General features: G+C 40.2%; 2 protein-coding genes across 22 annotated transcripts in view; one reads left to right on the forward strand and one right to left on the reverse strand.

Annotated features, from left to right (window-relative positions):
• Positions 1-16595, forward strand: part of RAD52 (RAD52 homolog, DNA repair protein) — an 84272-nt gene extending 67677 nt beyond the window's left edge. For 8 of the 10 annotated variants that reach the window (XM_041736589.1, XM_041736585.1, XM_041736590.1 and 5 more), the window contains exons 7-14: positions 719-794; positions 982-1090; positions 10923-10963; positions 12850-13046; positions 13225-13367; positions 14604-14684; positions 15056-15244; positions 15876-16595. In XM_041736589.1, the coding sequence (XP_041592523.1) occupies positions 719-794; positions 982-1090; positions 10923-10963; positions 12850-13046; positions 13225-13367; positions 14604-14684; positions 15056-15244; positions 15876-15937 (898 nt within the window). In that variant the 3' untranslated portion in view covers positions 15938-16595. Of the gene's footprint in view, positions 1-718; positions 795-981; positions 1091-10922; positions 10964-12849; positions 13047-13224; positions 13368-14603; positions 14685-14845; positions 15245-15875 lie in introns of those variants that run through there. The other 2 variants (XM_041736592.1, XM_041736591.1) reach the window with 2 other exon arrangements.
• A 719-nt stretch (positions 16596-17314) lies between these two features.
• The window catches only part of WNK1 (WNK lysine deficient protein kinase 1), a 152299-nt gene continuing 149207 nt past the window's right edge, over positions 17315-20406 (reverse strand). For all 12 annotated transcript variants that reach the window (XM_041736570.1, XM_041736563.1, XM_041736562.1 and 9 more), the window contains one exon: positions 17315-20297. In XM_041736570.1, the coding sequence (XP_041592504.1) occupies positions 19980-20297 (318 nt within the window). In that variant the 3' untranslated portion in view covers positions 17315-19979. The remainder of the gene's footprint in view (positions 20298-20406) is intronic.

The following is a 20406-nucleotide window of genomic DNA, read 5'->3' on the forward strand; positions in this document are numbered from 1 at the left end:
TCCCTTCTTTGGGAACAGGTGTAGAATACCATGTTCTCTATTCTGTCCTTGATTTTACACACCCCCATCCCCGTCTTGAATCCTGAGACCTTTCCACACGAGTACAGAGATAGCTTTCCTATTCTGTCAGAACACCTGAACAGTTTCTCATTGTGTATGTACAACTTAGTTACATAGAACAGGTTTTGTTCAGTTTTACTTTTCTGGGGGTCATACATGGCCTTCGAGAATCAAAGTGAATTGAATCCCCAGAAAAACGTGTTTGAGCATACATGAAAAACTTACAGTATTGTAACCTGTGCATGAGGCCAGATGTCTCAAGCAAAGTGCTTCAGTCATGGAGACAGATTGTGCTCTAAGCATGTGTCACCCACTGTTACTGGGGGAATTAGAACAGTTCTTAGAAAAAAAAAATCTCTGCTCCGGAATTAGTGCTTCATGGCAGGACGTAGCTAATGGTGTTTTCTTAGTCTTTTTGTACTCCCTGCCTCTTGTTGAGGGCAGAGACTGGCAACGGCTGTGCCCAGTGCTGTATTCTGAGAGCCTGATACAGTGTATGAACATGGCAGGTACTCAAGAAACATTTCTGGATGTATATTAGGGTCCATCTCCTTTGCCGCAGTTGGGAAGCACTGTGCGCAAAGGTCGTAACTCTGTTCTCTGATATTTACATGTAATCATTCTCAACCTGTTGCACTCTTTTTTTCCTTATCCTTAGAAGTTTCGGGAATGCACTTGGAAATTGTATTCTGGATAAAGACTATCTGAGGTCACTAAATAAGCTTCCACGCCAGGTATGTTCGAAGTGGATGAATGGACTGCATCATAGGAAAGCTAGAGCCAGTTCCCTGGTGGCATGGGTTGAGTATTCCTGGAAGGAGAGAGAAGACAGGGAGACCCAACCCTTTCAAGGTCTGGAATGTGTATTTCAGACTTGTTAGACGACCAGAGGCAACAGGAACCAATCACCTTATTTTCCAGCTGAAGGGATTGAAACCTAGAGAATCCGTGCCACTTGTTTTCTTCTCCACGGAGAACTGCGTTCAGGAATGGTCTGTGAAACTTCAAAAGGAGCACAGAGCCCCCTGCGGTACCCCTGTCATTCTTTAAAAACACTCAAAGAACCTCAGCTCTTCAATCTTGCTGCTCCTGCTGTTTAGGGGTCTAGAATCATGCATCCCTGGAGTCACTCTTGGCCAGGGCTGAGTCAGGCAGAGGAGCCTTCCTGTTGTCTGGGTGGAGTGGCTGCTGTCTCCAGGGTGGTCTCGAGGCCCCCTGCAGTGCTGCCGCCCAAGGCCGCAGTCCCTTACTTGTCCTGGAGGGGTTCTTCTTGTGGAGACGCTGATAGAGGGGGGTGGCACTTGGCATCTGTCAAAATGCCACACTTTCCTTTGTTAAAATCCTTTTCATATGTTACTGGACTCCACTTGCTTTATCTTGGTAAGGCTTTTTGCATCTGTGTTTATGAGGTATATTAGTCATGTTTTTTTTTTTTCTTATGGTAAAACACCCATAACATAAAATTTAACATTTTAGCCATTTTTAAGTGTACAGTTCACTGATGAAACAGATTTCCAGAACTTTTTAGTCTTGGGATCCTGCAACTCTATACCCATAGGACAACTCCCCTTTCCCCCTTCTAACAGCCCCTGGTTATCACCATTCTACTTACTGTTACTATGAATTTGACTACTTTAGATGCCTCGTGTAAGTGAAATCATCCTGGTTTTTTACTTTTTTTGGTGACTTATTTCACTTAGCATAAAGTCCTCAAGTTTTATCTATGTTGAGCCTATGGCAGAATTATCTTCCTTTTTTTTGGTGCACTTGACTGGCTTATTAGTCAGTTGAGCACGCAGCTCTTAATCTCAGCTTGTAAATTTGAGCCCTGTGTTGGGTGTAGAGATTACTTACGCATAAAATCCTTTTTTTAAAAAAAGAATTACCTTCTTTTTTAAGGCTGAACAATATTCCACTGAATGTATACACTGCATTTTCTTTTTTTCTTTTCCATCAATGGACATTTGGGTGGCTTTCATCTCTTGATTTGGGAATAGTGCTGTTAGGAACATGGGTTTGCATACCTCTTCAAGATCCTGCTTTCAGTTGTTTTGGATAAATATCTAGGTGGGATTGCTGGATCATATGGTAGGGTTTTATTTTATTTTATTTTATTTTATTTTAATTTATTTATTTATTTATTTATTTATTTATTTATTTATTTATTATTTATTTATTTATACATACATACATACATACATACACACACAGAGCTTGAGCTCATCTGAGCTCAAAACCTGAGCTGAGATCAAGAGTCATGCACATGGGACACCTGGGTGGCTAAGCCGTTGAGCCTTTGGCTCAGGGCGCGATCCCAGAATCCGGGATTGAGTCCCACATCGGGCTCCCTGCATGGAGCCTGTTTCTCCCTCTGCCTGTGTCTCTGCCTCTCTCTGTCTCTCATGAATAAATAAAATCGTAAAAAAAACAAAAAAAAGAGTCAGGCACTTAACCAAATGAGCCACCCAGACACCTTCATATGGTAGTTTTTTGAGGAACTTTGGCACTGTTTTCTATAACGGCCACATCATTTTATAGTTCAACCAACAGTGCACAAGTGTTCCAATTTCTTTATATCTTCACCAACACTTTCATTTTCATTCACCAACACCAACATTTTCTGTGTTTTTTGATAGCAGCCATTCTAGTGGGTATGAAGTACTATCTTCTTGTGGGTTTGATTTACATTTCTCTGATGATGAGTTTCAATATTGAACATCTTTTCATATGCTTTTTGGCCATTTGTACATCATCTTTGGAAAAATGACTATTCAAGTTTCTTGCCCATTTTTTAAAATTTTTATTTATTTATTTATTTATTTATTTTTAAAAAGTTTTTAATTATTTATTCATGAGAATGCACAGAGAGGAGAGAGAGAGAGAAAGAGAGGCAGAGACACAGGCAGAAGGAGAAGCAGGCTCCATGCAGGGAGCCCGACGTGGGACTCTATCCAGGGTCTCCAGGATCACACCCTGGGCTGCAGGCGGCGCTAAACTGCTGAGCCACCAGGGCTGCCCTTACCCATTTTTTTTTAAATGGGCTATCTAGTTTTTTGTTATTGGGTTATAGGAATTCTGTATATATTCTGAACATTAACCCCTTTTCAGAGACAGGATTGCAAATTTTTCTATTTCATAGGTTGCATTTAAAGTATTTAAGTTTGACATTGTCCCATTTGTATATTTTTTGCTTTGGTTGCCTGTGGTTTTGGTGTCATATGTAAGAAATCATTGTCAAATCCAATGTCCTGAAGCTTTTCCCCTAAATTTTCTTCTATGAGTTTTATGGTTTGAGGTCTTTAATCTGTCTTGAATTTATTTTTGTTTATGTTGTAAGACACAGGTCTAACTTCATTCTTTTGCATGTGGATATCCAGTTTTCCCAGCATCATTTGTTGAAAAGACTTTCCTTTTCCTCATTGAGTGGTCTTGGCACACCTGCTGATACTCACTTGATCATATATGCAAAGTTTTATGTCTGGATTCTCTATTCCATTGGACTGTGTGTCTTTATTTATGGCAGTATCATACCATTTTGATCACTGTATCTTTGCAGTATGTTTTGAAATCAGAAGGTATGAGTCCTTTAATTTTGTTCTTTTTCAATACTGTTTTCATTATTTGAAGTCTTTTGAGGTTCTATATGAAATTTTAGGGTGAATTTTTTTATGCAAATGATGCTATGAGAATTTGATAGGGTTTGTGTTGAATCAGTAGGTCTCTTAACCATGTCAAGTCTTCCAATTTATGAACATGGGATGTCTTTCCATTTATTTGTGGCTTCTTTAATTACTTTCAGCAGTGTTTTGTAGTTTTCTGTGTACAGGTCTTTCCCATTCTTGGTTAGGTTTATTCCTGAGTATTTTATTCTTTTTGATGCTATTATAAATGGATTGTTTTCTTCATTTTCTTTTTGGGTTGTTCATTACTAGTGTATAGACAGAACTAATTTTTGTGTATTGATTTTTGTATCCTTCAACTTTGCTGAATTTGTTTATCCTAACAATTTTTTTGTAGTTAGGTTTTTCTGCATATGAGATCATGTAATCTACATCTAGAGATACTTTTCTTTTCCACTTTGGATTCCTTTTATTTCTTTTTCTTGCTGAATTGCTCTGCCTAGGACTTCCAGTATGCTAAGTATAAGTTGTGAGAGTGGGCATCCTTGCCTCGTTCCTTATGTTATAGAAAAGCTTTCAGTCTTTCACCATTGAGTATGATGTTAGCTGTGGGTTTTTCATATATGGCCTTTATTATGTTGAGGTATATTCCTTCTATTTCTAGTTTGTTGAATATTTTTATCATGAAAAGGTATTGAGTCTTAATTGAATGCTTTTTCTGCATTAATAGAGATTACCATGTACTTTTGTTCCTTCTTCGTGTTACTCTGGTAACATTGATTGATTTGTGGAGTTGAACCATCTTTGCCTCCTATGAATAAATCCCCCTTGGTTGTGGTATATAATTCTTTTAATGTGCTATTGAATTCAGTATGCTAGTATTCGGAGGGTCTTTTTTTTTTTTTTTTTTTAAAGATTTATTTATTTGTTTGAGAGAGAGAAAGAGTGCATATGCATGAGCCAGGAGAGGGGCAGAGGGAAAGAAGCAGACTCCTTGCTAAGCATGGAGTCCGATGACCTGGAGCTCAGTCCCATGACCCTGAGATCATGACCTGAGCTGAAATCAAGAGTCAGCTGCTTATCCATCTGGGCCACCCAGGTGCCCCCAGAGGATCTTTGTATCAATATTCATCAAGGATATTGTTCTATAGTTATATTGTTCTATAGTTTTCTCACAGTCTTTTTTTTTTCCCCTTCTTGTAGTGTCATTGGTTTTGTTTTGTTTTGGTTTTATTAAGTTTCTTATTTTAGTTCCAGTCTAGTTAATACGCAGTGTTATATTAGTTTCAGGGGTATGATATAGTCGATTCAACAATTCTGTATATTACTCAGTGCTCATCATGATCAATGTATGTAGTGTCATTGTTTGACTTTGGTCTTACAAAATGAATTGGAAATGTTCCTCTGCTTTAGCTTTTGGAAGAGTTTGAGTACTGGTGTTAATTCTTTAAATGTTTGGTAGAATTGTCCCACGAAGCCATCTAGTTCTGGGCTTTGTTGTTGGTAGGTTTTGGACTAGTGATTTAATCTCTTAACTAGTTACTGATCTCTTCAGGTGTTCATTTCTTCATGTTTAAGTCTGGGAAGGTTGTATGTTTCTAGGAATTTGTCCATTTCTTCTAGGTTATCTGATTTGTTGTATTATAATCTTATTTCTGTGGCATTTGTTATAATGTCCCTACTTTCTGATTTTAGTTATTTGAGTCTTCTCCCTTTTTTTTCTTAGTTAATCTAGCTAAGGGTTTCTCAATTTTGTTGATCTTTTAAAAAAATTTAAAAAAACTAACTCTTGGTTTTGTTTTGTTTCTTTTCTTTAAGATTTATTTATTTATTTATTTATGATAGAGAGAGAGAGAGAGAGACAGGCAGAGACACAGGAGAAGGGAGAAGCAGGTTCCATGCCAGGAGCCCGACGTGGGACTTGATCCCGGGATTCCAGGATCGCGCCCCAGGCCAAAGGCAGGCGCCAAACAGCTGAGCCACCCAGGGATCCCCTAATTCTTAGTTTTGTCAATTTTTTGTCTATTGCTTTTCTATTCTGTATGTCATGTATCTCTGCTCAAGCTTTATTTCATTTTACCACTAGCTTATGTCAGCTATAAGCTTTTCTGTTAGCACTGCTTTTGCTGCAAACCATAAGTTTTGATATGTTGTGTTTCATTTTCATTGTCTCAAGATATTTTCTAATTTCCCCTGTGACTTGTTCTTTGACCCACTGGTTAAGAGTGTACTGTTTAATTTACACATGTTTGTGGATTTTCCACTTTTTTCTTCTGCTATTGATTTCTGGTTTCATTCCACTGTGATCAGTAAGCATACTTTTGTATGATTTCTGTATTCTTCAACTGGTTAAGACTTGTTTTGTTGCCTAACATGTGGTCTCTCCTAGAGAATATTTCATGTATATTGAGAAGAATTTGTATTCTGTTTTTGGATAGTATTGGGTATAAGTCAGTTAGGTCCAGCTAGCTTTATAATGTTCAATTCCTCTATTTCCTTATTGATCTCCTATTTGGTTATTCTACCCACTATTGGAAGTACAATTTGACAACTCCTACTATTATTGTATTGTGTTGCTATTTATTTCTCCTTCCAGTTCTGTCAGTTTTCTTTATGTGTTTAGGAGCTCTGGTGTTTGGTACACAAAGATTTATAATTGTTATACCTATTCGGTGAATTGACCCTTTAATCGTTATATAATGTCCTCCTTTGTCTCTTGTAACAGTTTTTGACTTAAAGTCTGTTTTGTCTGGTATTAGTATAACCTGCCTTGCTCTTTTTTTGTATCAGTTATTTGGAATATCTTTTTTCATCCTTTCACCTTTACCATGTGTCCTTAGATATAAAGTGAGTCTCTCATAAGAAGCATATAGTTGTATCTTGTTTTTTTTTTAAATCTGACTAGCCAATCTGTCACTTGATTGGGGTATTTAATCCATTTACATTTGAAGTATTGATAGGGAAGGCCTTACTATTGCCATTTTATTGTTTTCTGTATTTTGTAGCCTTTTTGTTCCTCCTTTCCCTCTTACTGCCTTCATTTGTGTTCTGTTGACTTTTGGGTAGTGACATGATTTGATTCCCTTCTTATTTCCTTTTGTGTATATTCTATAGCTATTTCCCTGTGGTTATCATTGCAACTTTATTTATTTATTTATTTATAATTTTTATTTATTTATGATAGTCACACACAGAGAGAGAGGCAGAGACACAGGCAGAGGGAGAAGCAGGCTCCATGCACCAGGAGCCCGATGTGGGATTCGATCCCGGGTCTCCAGGATCGCGCCCTGGGCCAAAGGCAGGTGCCAAACCGCTGCGCCACCCAGGGATCCCATCATTGCAATTTTAAAACATCTTAAAGTTGTAGCATTCTAACTTGATAAGTTCAGTTGCATACAACAACTCTATTCCTTTACAACTCCACCCTTGTTCCACTATATCTCATTGGTGTTACATCCTTATATATTGTATACCCCGTATCCGAGATTTGCTGTTATAAAAACTGTAATTTTTTTTTAATTGTAATTGTTTTTAAAAATTCTATATTCATGGAGCACCTGGGTGGCTCAGTGGTTGAGTGTCTGCCTTTGGCTCAGGTCATGATCCTGGGGTCTTGGGATCGAGTTCTGCATCGGGCTCCCTACGGGGAGCCTGCTTCTCCCTCTGCCTGTGTCTCTGCCTCTCTCTGTGTGTCTCTCATGAATGGAAAAAAAAATTCTGTGCATCAAAAGTACAATAATATAGGCTACTATATTTATGTCTGTATTTACCTTTACTGGAGAATTTATTATTTTCATATAGCTTTGTGTTGGTGTCTAGCATCCTTTTGTTTCAGTTTGAAGAACTCCTTTTACCATTTCTTGCAGAGCAGGTCTAGTAGAAATGAACTCCCTCTGCTTTTGTTTTTATAATAGTCTTAATTTCTCTATTTTTGAAAGATAGTTTTGCTGGATACAGTATTCTTGACTGAGTCTTTTTCTTTCAGCACTTTGAATATTTCATCCCACTCTGTTCTGGCCAATAAGGAGAAACCTAATAATCTTATGGAGGCTCTCTTGTATGTGATAATTTGTTTTTCTCTTGCTGCTTTCAAGATTTCTTTTTGTCTTTGACTTTTTAAAAATTGAGATATAATTGAATATAACATTATTTTAGTTTTAGGATACAGCATAACTTGATATTTGATAGATTATTAAATTATCAACATAGTAAGTCTAGATAACATCCGTCACCATACCTAGTTACAGTTTTTTTTTAAATGATAACTTTTAAGATTTACTGTTTTAGCAATTTGAAATACACAGTATTATTAACTTTAGACACTATGCTGTGCATTATATTCCCATGACTTATTTTATAACTGGAAGTTTGTGCTTTTTCACACACCCTCCCACCTCCTATTTTGCCTGCCACCTGCCTGTTCCTGGCAACTACCGATCTGTTCTCTGTACCTATGAGCTCCCTCTCCCCCATGAGATTCCACATGTAAGTGAGATGATACGGTGTTTGTCTTTCTCTGTCTCACTTCAGTAGCATAATGCCCTCAAGGTGCATCCACATTGTGGAAAATAGTAAGAATTCCTTCTTCTTTATGGCTGAATAATATTCCAATGTATATTTATTACATTTTCTTTATCCATTCATCCATGGTTGGACACTTAGGTTATTTCCATACCTTGGCTATTGTAAATAATGCTGCAGTGGACATGGGGTGCAGATATCTTTCTGAGTAAGTATTTTTGTTTTCTTTGGATAAATACCCAGAAGTGGAATTGATGGATCACATGGTAGTTCTATTTTTAATTATTTGAGGACCCTCCATACTGTTTTCCACAGTGGCTATACCAGTTTGTATTCCCACCAGCAGTGCATAAGGGTTCATCTTTCTCTACATCCTTGCCAACGCTTTTTTTTTTTTTTTTTTATAATTGCCATTTTGACAGGTGTGAAGTGGTATCTCATTTTGGTTTTGATTTGTCTTTCCCTGATGATTGGTGATGTTGAGCATCCTTTCAAACATCTGTTGACCATCTGTGTATCTTTGGAAAAATGTCCATTTTTAAAAAAGAAATTATTTAGGTGGTTTTTTTTTTTTTTTTTTTTTTTGCTATTGAGTTGTGAGTTCTTTACATATTTTGGAATTAACTCCCTATCATTTACAAATATTTCATCCCATTCACTAGGTTACTTTCTCATGTTTATAGTTTCTGTTGCTCTGTAGAAGCATTTTAGTTTGATGTAGTCACGCTTGTTTATTTTTGCTTTTGTTGGCTTTGCTTTGGTGTCAGATCCAAAAAGTCATCACCAAAACCAATATTAAGGGCTTATCTCCTGTGTTTTCTTCTAGGAGTTTTATGGTTTCAAGTCTTACACTCAAGTCTGTCTTCATTTTGAGTATATTTCTGCATTGTGTCAGATAGTGGTCTAGTTTCATTCGTTAGCATATACTGTCCAGTTTTCCCAACATTTATTTATTGAAGAGATTGTCCTTTCTACATTGTACATTCTTGGCTTCTTTGTCATAAATTTGCTGATTTATGGGTTATTTCTGAGCTCTCTATTCTGTTCCATTATTCTAGGTGTCTGTATTTGTGTCAGTACCACACTGTTTTGATTACAATAGCTTTTTAATACAGTTTGAAATCAGGTAGCAGGATGCCTTCAGCTTTGTTCTCAAGTTGGCTTCAACTATTTGGGGTCTTTTGTGATTCATGACAAATTTAATATTGTTTGTTCTATTTCTGTAGAAAATGCCATTGGAATTTTGATAGGAATTGTCCTGAATCTATAGATTGTTTTGGTTTGTTTGGACATTCTGTATTAATTCTTCCAGTCTGCAGCATGGAATATGTTTCTATTTATTCTTCAGTTTCTTTCATCAGTGTCTTACAGTTTTCACTGTACAGGTATTTTACCTCCTTGGTTCATTTGTTGCTAAAAGTGTTTTATTCTTTTTGTTGAAATTATAAGTGGATTTGTTAATTTCTCTTTCTGGTAGTCTGTTATTAATGTACTGTCTCTGACTTCTGGCAGTTTGATTATAATGTGCCTTGGTGTGTGCCTCTTTGAGTTTATCCTAGAAGTAGTTTTTTGAGCTTCTTGAATTTATCCTTCCTTTTCCTCAGATTTTGGCCATTATTTCTTTAGATAATCTTTCTGCCCCTTTCTCTTTTTCTTCTTCTGAGACTCTTTTAGTATACAGTGTGACAGGTGTCCTATAGGCCCCGTAGGCTCTGTCATGTTTCTTCATTCTTTTTTTGTTTCTCTGATGAGATGATTTCAAATAACCTGTTTCCATGTTGCTGATTCTTTCTTCTGTGAGATCAAGTCTGCTGTAAAACCCCTCTAGTGAATTTTCCAGCTGTTATTATATTTAAAAATTTTTTATATTGTTAGCTGCTTTTTTATAGCTTTTTAAAAAATTTTATTTATTTATTTATTTATTTATTTATTTATTTATTTATTTATTTATTATTTATGATAGACACAGAGAGAGAAATAGAGAGAGAGAGAGGCAGAGACACAGGAGGAGGGAGAAGCAGGCTCCATGCCAGGAGCCCGATGCGGGACTCGATCCTGGGACTCCAGGATCGTGCCCTGGGCCAAAGGCAGGTGCCAAACCACTGAGCCACCCAGGTACCCCTATGACAGTTATTTTGTTAATATTCTTCTCATGGTATTCATGCATCACTGTCCTGGTTTCATTTAGCTATCTGTGTTCTCTCTTACTGATTGAGCATCTTTATGACAGTTATTTTATTTTATTTATGTATTTTAAAGATTTTATTTATTTGACAGAGAGAGCACAAGCAGTAGGAGCTGGAGGGAGAGGGAGAAGCAGACTCCCGGCTGAGCAGGGAGCCCAATATGGGGCTCGATCTCAGGACTCTGGGATCATGACCTGAGCCAAAGGCAGACACCCTACCAACTGAGCCACCCAGGTACCCCTGTGACAGTTATTTTAAATTTGTTGTTAGCTCATAGATTGTGGTTTTTTTAAGGTCAGTTTTGGAGTTTCATTTTGTTCCTTTGGGCCACATTTCCCTGTTTTTTTTTTTTTTTTTGAGAAAATAGCCATCTGTCCCAGTCTTTATGTATTGGTTTGGTGCAGGGGAAGACCTTCACCAGTCAGCCCAGCTAGAGGTTCTAGTACTGCTCAAACCTTTTGTGATTCCCCTCTTCCTGGCATCTCACTTTGTAACTGTAGCTCTAATGTGTTCTGGTGCTCATCTCTGTTTTTAGGGCTTTCAAACTCTGCTGACCCCATCAGCATGCTGAGTCAGGTGAGACAAAAACCAATGCCTTGGGCAACCCCCAGACAAACCACAACACTGGATGCACAGTTTACTCTTTGTTTCTATCCCAGGGGAAGAGCCCAGGATGGGAAGTATTGCTGGTTGTATTGCTCTATGCTGGGTGAGGGCAGGGGCAGAGGCACGAGTGGGCATGCGAAATGCCATGAATTTTCCTACCTCTTTTGTTGGAATCTTGTCTTGGTTTTATGCTGGCCTGAGTCCTATAGCTTCTCAGCTGGTCACTGGAGTGCTCACAAAGGTACTCTAGTCTGTATGTTGTTAACTCAGTGTCTATAGGAGAAGGGGTGGGGACCTTGGAGCTTCAGAGTCTACCATTCTGTTAACATCCTTCTCCTTTTCTTTTTCACTTTTATTTTTTTTAAGATTTTAAAAAATGAAGTGCAACATATACACAGAAAACTGCGTAATTCATAATGTCACAGCCTGATGAATTTTTAGAAGTGAACAGAGCTATTTATCTCTCAGATAAGAAAATTACCATTACCAGCACCCCCCAGCACCATCTGCCCCCTCTCATTCACTCCTTGACTTCTTTGAAAAGTAACTATTGTCCTGATGTCCTTATTCTGACTTTTATTTAGCCTAATAGATTTTTTTCTTTCTTTCTTTTTTTTAAAAATAATCTCTACACTCAGTGTGGGGCTCAAACTCACAACCCTGAGATAAAGAGTTGGATGCTGTACCAACTGAGTCAGCCAGGTGCACCAGCCTTGTAGATTTTTTTTCTTGTTTTAGAACTTTATGTAAATGAAATTGTACTTTATAAAAATTGATTGTGCTTCCTTCGGCAGCACATGTACTATAAAAATTGATTGAAGTATGAAAATGTACCTATAAACATGTAGAAAAGTATACGCATCATAAACGTTCAGCTTGATGAAGACATCCACTTAACTAGCATCTAAATCAAGATAAAACATTACCAGTGTCCTAGAAGTCACAATAGTGTCCCTTGCAGTCACTGCCAAGTCGTCCTCCCCTTCTCTTCACTACTAAGCAACTAAGAAACCACTTTTAGCAACATAGATTAGTGTAGACTCTTTGTACTTCTGGGAACCAAACAGTATGGACTGTTTTGTGTTTGGCTTTCATTTGGTGTTAGTTCTCACAGATGGTGAGATGCAGAAATGGCCCCAGGTTGGGAGATTGCCTGTGGCCTTGGCTAGCATCTTACATCTGTGCTTTGCCGGTTTTCCTCTTCCTGTGTTTTGAAGGACACTGAGCTGTGCCATAGCAGCCTGAGGCTTCTTCAGTGGTATGGGGTATTTTAGGGGGAGGTCCTGGAAGAAAGGGCTGGGAAAGGGCAGGCCTCCAAAAAGACTATGTGTGATCATTTCCATGAAAAAGAAAAAGTCCACAGCATCAGACAGATCCAGCTGCCAAGGATTCAAATTAGAGCTTACAGACCATTTGCCTTGAATCATAAAGTAAGATCCCTTTTTATCAAAACTTGATTAATACAGAACAATGTAAAGTAAAAAATAGTTTTACTTCTTCTCTTGTAATTAAAAATATTAGTTGAAGTGTGGATCCTTTGTCTCAGCTTTTTTAAATTTAATTTATTCATGAGAGACAGAGAGAGAGACAGAGACACAGGCAGAGGGAGAAGCAGGCTGCATGCAAGGAGCCTGATGTGGGACTCGAACCCGGGAATCTGGGATCACGCCCTGACCCAAATGCAGGCATTCAAACGCTGAGCCCACCCAGGTGTCCCCTTTGTCTCAGCTTCTGAGGACCAAGAGGGGTGACGGATGAGGACTGTCAGATACTGCTCTCCAGGAACCCAGGTAGTCAGGCTGGGACAAGGGAGGGAAGTGCAGCTGGAGGGTTATTTACCCCCTCTCTTCCCTTAGTTGCCTCTTGAAGTGGATTTAACCAAAGCCAAGAGACAAGATTTTGAACCATCTGTGGAACAAGCAAGATATAGCAGCTGCCGGCAGAACGTGGTCCTGGGACCCCCCAAAGCACAGGAGGTGACCTCCCCTTGCAGACTGAGCCGCTCAGAGGATCCCCCCTGTGTGGTGCAGGAAGAGAAGGCTGGCAGCTCCCGGTGAGGCCACGGTTCCCAGTTTCCTCCCTTTCCACTCTTCCTCCTCAGGTGGTCCAAGGGACCTTCGTTCTTTACCCACTGAGCCGGCCAGTTGGTCTGTGCACAACCCCAGAAGTCGCACATGGGTTACTCCCTTAGCTCAGGACCTCATGCCTGCCTTGTGGCTCTTGTGCTGCAGGAGCCGGACTTCTGCCATGGAGAGCGATACCACGTACCAACGGAAGCTCCGGCAGAAACAGCTGCAGCAGAAATTCCGGGAAGAGATGGAGAAACAGCAGCAAGTCCAACTACTTGCCTCGTCAGTTGAAAAGAAGAATCTGGGTGTGTGAGAAGGACGGGAGTGGAGGCGGTGGGGAGCTGTCCCAAGGGGCCTGCCCGACCCCCGGCCAGCGGGAACCCCATGGCACTTGCCCCAGGTTCCACGCAGGAGAGGAGTCTAGGTGATTGAAAGAACAAAGTCCCATTTTAAAAGACATTGCTCTGTTTTAAGGGAAGGCAACAGGCCTTGACATCATCTAGAACTAGATACTGCAGCGGATAGAACTTTTCTCCCTTCCAGGTACCGTGGCCACCTCTGCTAGGAGGCCTAAGTGGTCTGCAAATATCAGGCAGACTTCCTGGAAGGTAACGCTTCATCCTAGGCTTTGGTTTACTCGAGTCTAGACTCCGTGGTACTGGGACAGATTCCTGGGGAGTCTTGCCCGGAGAATAGAAACAAAGGGCTTATCTCAGACCAATGGGATCTTTGTCTAGCTTCTCCCGAAGAATTATAATGATTCAGAGGACCTTCTTCGGGTTAACTCATTAGTATTCCCCTCAGCACCGACAGGCTTAAGTTAATGTAGGGGGAAAACACATCTTACTGTGCTGGGGACGTTCTTAATCTATTATTCTGGACCTGGAGCTTCCGACCACTGCAGAAACTCCTGGTGGGGAAGGGTGTGCGGAGTGTCCCCACCCTGACCACACAACCAGAGCCACTGTTTTTTTTTTTTTTTCTTTATTTATTTATGATAGTCACACACACACACACACAGAGAGAGAGAGAGAGAGGCAGAGACGCAGGCAGAGGGAGAAGCAGGCTCCATGCACCGGGAGCCCGACGTGGGATTCGATCTCGGGTCTCCAGGATCGCGCCCTGGGCCAAAGGCAGGCCCCAAACCGCTGCGCCACCCAGGGATCCCCTGGAGCCACTGTTTCTATTGGTTTTACATACTGAATTTCTGCTTAAGATTTTTTTGGAACAAGGGTTATAGCTTTAAAAAGTAAAAAAATGGACCAGAGAGCTTCTCACAACCCCTCTATTTTATATGCTGCTTAAGGAGAAATGAACCCCAGTTTGGTGAGAAGAAAAAAAGAATACAGTCTTTCTGATCTCTTGTAGATCTGCAGGTAGGGACGGGCAGTCAGGAAGCTTGACTTGGCTGCTGGCTGTGCCAGGAGCCGGTGTAACTCTAGGCGGCTTTGCACTTCTGAGGCTCTCCTGCAGTTCACTGATTGTGTGTATTTGTCTCGCTCCTTGCTCCTCGCTCGCTGCTTGCGTGGGAACTGTGGCAGCACCGCCAGCACCTCCTCTGAGGCAGAGCACTCCTGTGATTGCTGTTTCGGAGCCAGCCACGGACAATGACTTCCTTACAGGTAAGAGCCACGTGAATGACAGTGAGTACCTACAAAATGCACCTTTGGTTGTCACTAACACATTTTGTTTTTTAATTTTTATTTATTCATTTATTTTTGTACTAATACATTTTAAAAGAGGCATAAAAATCCTCATTTTTATCTGTTTTATGGCCCCGAAGGTTTTGGGACAAAAGAAGACGCATAACTGGCTGATGGCAGTTCTGCTAGCACACAGCTCCTCTGTTGTCCTAAGAGAAGCTCTGCTGTACTTTTGGGTGGGGGACAGAGCAGTCCCAGAATCTGTCATAGTCCACTCGTGACGTGGAATTTCCTATTTGTGTGAGAATGCTTGTTTGATTCTGCATTTCCCATGATCCTGGTCCTCACAGACAGCCTTGGAATGTGGGATGTGGGTCTAGAAGCAGGCGAGAGTGATACCAAGGCCTTGTGTAAACCAGAGCCCCTCCAGATCCCTGACACCACAGTCCTGAAGAACCAGGTGGTGACCTGGAACCTCTGCCAGCAGAATCCACAAGCAAAGTCTGGACCCTTGCACGGCATCAACCAAGATGTCACAGGTAGTAATGTGTTTAGGGACAAAAATGGAAAGAACTTGGGTTTAATTCTATGCATTTTAGAGGAAGAATGCCATTTCATTTTAAGAAGTTGGGTGGTATGCTGGAGGAACTGCAGTCTGAGAAAATGAAAGATGACTGGCTTATGAGCCAGAACCTTTCTTTTGCAGTCCTGACCAGAGCTGTAGCCCTTGTAACCCTTGCTTGCAGTAGGGAGCTTACATGACAGAATGGAGAGCTTCTCCATTGCGTTTGGTTATTGTAACTTGGTTTAGTGTTAATAGAGTGATCTGCCCTAATAGTTTTCACCCTTAGCCTTTTAGTTTATATTAGGGTTTTTAACTAACATCAGAAATTATTCATGGTCAGTTTATTCCTCATTTGAAAATCACAGCAGCCATATATATATATAAATAAAATTATATATATTTAATTTTATTTATTTATTCATGAGAGATACAGAGAGAGGCAGAGACACAGGCAGAGGGAGAAACAGGCTCCATGCAGGGAGCATGACGCGGGACTCGATCCCAGGACTCTGGGATCATGCCCTGAGCCAAAGGGAGATGCTCAACCACTGAGCCACCCAGGGATCCCCACAGCAACCATATTTAAATGATTTTTTCTTCCACAGGAAACTGTGATATCTATAGGAAGAACCAGGACTTGAAGAAAAGGAAATTGGATCCATCCTGAGGCTTAGGTCACATCCTTGGACTTTGTCACAAAGGGACTTTCTAAAGCTACTTTTTGGTCATAATATTGTTCATCATTCCTAGGGAATGAGCTTATTTCCAAGGATTTACCTTGCTTCATTCTGACCTTAACCCAGAAGATCTATTGGAGCCTTCTGCAGATAAAGCTGAGCAGTGAGAAGACAAGTGCTTTAAGAAAGCTCGTCACACACCGCAGGAGGAGGCGTGGAGATTAAAATCCTTTTCTTTGGCTCTTGATGTTCTTCACTGTTTATTCCTAAGCTACTTACTGTGTTAATATGGATAGAAATTTTAGGGATCCTCAGTGGCTTCCTGCATTCAAGCAATATAAGCTATACTACTAAGTACCTGCAACTGCCTCCACAAAATTATTGTAATGTCTGCCTCCTTTCACTTTGGGTGGGGCTCACTGTTTAGCGTTGTCCACACCATATTGCATATCCTTCTGAGAACAAAAGCTACAGTGTTTTACTACTTTGCAGCAATCCAGGTTACGTTTTTCATCTGTGATACCATCTCTGATTTACAGGTTCACGGTGGCACTATCCTGCAGTTTTTTCCTAACGGAGGAAATAACCTAAGAAGACCAAAGAAAAGGCATTTTAAGAAAGCAAAATAAATTACTTTGTAACAAAAAATGTGAATAGGTGTTTGTATTTCTCCTTTTTAAGTGGGAGATAGAACTCAACGTAAATGGATTTTTCCCAGTTTCAGACGTTCATAATTCTACCCCCAGCCAATAATGAGTTTACAAGTTTACTTTTTAAGATGCATCTTGGGCAGCTGTGCCTTTTACCTAATCTTCAAGCTGTGGCTTTTATTAATTTTTGGATCACAGATCCATTTGTGGGAAGCTATGGACCCGAGGCAAGGTACTTTTTAAAGATTTTATTTTTTCATGAGACACAGCAGAGACACAGGCAGAGGGAGAAGCAGGCTCTGTGCTGGGAGCCTGATGTGGGGCTCTGTCCCAGGACCGCAGGATCATGACCTGAGCTGAACGCAGATGCTCAACCGCTGAGCCCCCAGGTGCCCCCCAAAGCAAGGAACTCTTGAAGTACAAGGCGGCAGCCAGCCATTTCTATTTCTATGGAAGATGAAGAGGCCATAGCTTACCTTGATTTCTCCTTTATCTTACCAACTTCATTAATGGACTTGGTCATATGTTCATCTTTTGGTTCTGACCATTTTTTTCAGAAAAAAAATCTCTCCCTTGTCTCAAGCATAATCTTAGTTTAGTTCAGATCTGCTTTAAAGTCCCCAGAGTGAGGAATCCAGTTATAAACTGCACACAACTCAAAACATGAGCTAACAAGATCATGAGAAAGGAAATTTTCTGGAAATGAAACCCCACAGCTCAACAAAAGCAAGTTTGGTTTATTTGAATGGTTTCATTAAATAAGTCTACAAAGGTAACAAACTGAAGCACAGAGCGCAATCTTACAAGAAGCGCAACACCCAGAGTTAGTGCAAAATGTACAATTAACGGCTGCTGAGAAACCCCCACGGTTTGAATTCAGTTTATTTGTTTTTTAAACAGTGTACATTGTTAAATAATGTAAGGAAAACATTTATAAGCCAGAAAAGATTTTTGTAATGTGGAAAAAGATACTCAAAGTGTACTATTAACACAAAAATAATTTAAACAGTTCAGTAGCACTAGTTCATTCCTCTAGGCTTCAGTTACTTCATCCACAGGAGGGGAAAAAAAAAAATCAACAGTAAATAAAACCAGTTCTTATTTTTTGTGTGTAAGTGAAGAGATCTCAAAATTAAACCAAAATAACAAAAAATAATGTGCTGCATTTGGTTCCCTCGTTCCTCTGGTAGAAAGTATGGTTTCATTCATCTTAGGTGGTCTGTTTCTCATTTACTTGGCACCTTCTTTGTTCTATCCTTACTCTTACCATCTCCCCAAGGATCTTAAGCAGAGAATAAATAAGTAAACAACCTTGAAGCAGGGCTTGGAACCCCTGTCCTTTTCATTTCTACTTTGCTAAACCTTCGGCTTTTGTTTGCACCTTTGGGACCTAGGTTAACTTACTAAAGAAAACTGGGCCCGCGAAGGAACAACAGCTTAGGACAGCCAACCAGGCTCCCCTTCTGGTGATTCCTGGGATGTGCCGTTGAGGTGGGTAAGAGATTGGAAACATGTTAATTTCCCAACTCAAGAGTCAAGAGAAGAAGCACCCAAAAAATCAGGAGTCCTAGCTTCTTTCTCCATCTTTGGAGATAATAGATATCCCAAACGTAGCCAATTAGAGTATTTTCTGAAAGCTCTGAAAATAACAGAACTGCCCATTACGACTAGGCATAGCACTAAATAATACTGGTTGGTTGCAGTTACTGAAGGGGAGTAGTTATATCAGAATGTGAGAATATCAGTTGCAATTCTAGAAACAGGTGGCACGACAGATTTAAGATCCTGCAACCATGTGGACATCACAGAGGAAATGAGTAGGAATAAGCACTCTTTCTTAAAATGCTCAATTCAGATGTGGGTCCACTTTCCATAAAATACAGTACCCCAAGCTGAGAAATGCAGGATACATTTGCAACAAGAGGAAAGCAATCCAAAGTTCTTAGAGCAACTTTCTCCATCTGTGACTTTTCCAATCAACGTTTCCCAACTTAAAAACTAGCCCCCACCCCCTTCCCTTTATATTCAGCCATTTCCACTAGGTGTTGTCTGTCCAAACCTGGCTTGAGTAAGTAAGGCTCATGGCACCTGCAGGCCAGGCAGCACATATTTTCCTGACAAGTTTGTTCTCTCGTTCTTAGTCTTTCTTTTTCTTTCATTTATCACAACCACCCTTAATCTTTTAAATTGCTCAATTTTGTTACCACACCCCTCCTTACTGTTCCTGAAACAGAACTTTATGCTTTCAACCACTGATGTCAACTTAACTTCTCACCCTGCTCATCTTACACCTGCTCTAGACAAAATTGAATGACTTAAAAAAAAAAAATACTCTTTCAGTTTCCCTTTGGCATAATCCTCTGCTGGGGTCACATGGACCTAATATCCTTCCATACGCCCTCTGCTGATCTGGGGTCTGATGAGAAGTTGGTGCTAATGGCAGAAGCAGTAGAGTCCAAGGCACTAAAATATCCAGCCAGCAATACTGGGAGAACAGAAGTATTCAAGTACAGTAATTTATACAATCTTACATTCACATTTATTTATCTACTACAATGGAAATACAAAGGAAAAAGCTAAAGTGTCTCAATAAGTAAAGGACAGAGCTTGCTTTTTTTGCAACTTTTTAAACCTTTCATATCTTACTCTTAAAACTACTGTTGTCCAACAACATTTATATATCACAGTGTTTCCACATCAAAACTGATGGCAAAGTTACATGTCCGCAGGGGACTTAATTTTTTTCCTAATTGCTAATGCTGCAGTCAAAGCTGCTAATATCATTTGCTTAAAGCACTAATGACCTATCATAAGAAAGGGTTGAAACCTCAGTCCCCTGGTGTTTTTCAACTGGTTCTAAAGCAAAAAGAAAGAACCAAAGAAGAAACAGAAAAAAAAGGGGGAGGGGAAACAGGGTAGGAGAGACCCCAATAGTTTTTTTTTTTTTTTTGTCTTGTGGTTTAGATTCTTGAGGAAATAAGGGATTTGGGGTAGGTACCAAAATTAAGAGCTCCACCCACTTGAAAATACTGATGGGTTTGGTTTTACACTGAGCTCTCTCATAGTTTTCTGATAAATGATTCTCTTTTCTAGCCCTCACTATTGGGTGTAGAGAAATAGGAAAGCATGGTTTGAAGCTGCCCCATCACAAGAAAGCTGCTCTTTCCTTCTTGTTCCACTCCAATAAATGGTGAAGGGGAGGGAGAGTCTCAATTCTGAGGGCTCTAAGCGGTATTAGAAAACATTCCTTTCTGGCAAGAAATAACCAGTTAAATGCAGCACTAGTAGTTAGTATATAGGCTACTTTCCCATTCCCCCCCCCCCCCCACCCCTCAGCATTCCATCTCCTGCCCCCAAATCTACTCAGTTAAAGTCTCTAGGTCTAAGTGGTCCGCAGGTTGGAACCTGGGGGGTTGCTGATGGATTTCTGCAAATTGCTGATGTTGAAATTCTGTAAGGAGGCAGTTCCCACAGGCTGGAACTGGCCAAGTGGCTGTGGTGCCGGGCCACCTGTCCCACTCCACTGAGTGCCAAAGGGGGGAGCTGGAAAACCGTACTGCTGTGGGGGGCACATAGACTTGGTGAAGTGACCTAGAGAGGTAGCTGATGCTGCAGAGATGGGGGCAGAAGCACCCAGATTTGAGGTCATGGAGATGCACAGCTGACCAGGTGCAGAGAACTTTCTTGCCATTCCAGGGCCCTGAAAAGAAAACAGCTACATGTAAAGTTTGGTGTGGGTATAACTCAAAGGTGAAATGGGTGGTACTGAAATCTAATTCTAGAATCAGGGCTGTTCAAATCTTATAGAG

Source organism: Vulpes lagopus, chromosome 21 (assembly GCF_018345385.1).
Source record: "Vulpes lagopus strain Blue_001 chromosome 21, ASM1834538v1, whole genome shotgun sequence".
NCBI classification, from domain to species: Eukaryota; Metazoa; Chordata; class Mammalia; order Carnivora; family Canidae; genus Vulpes; species Vulpes lagopus.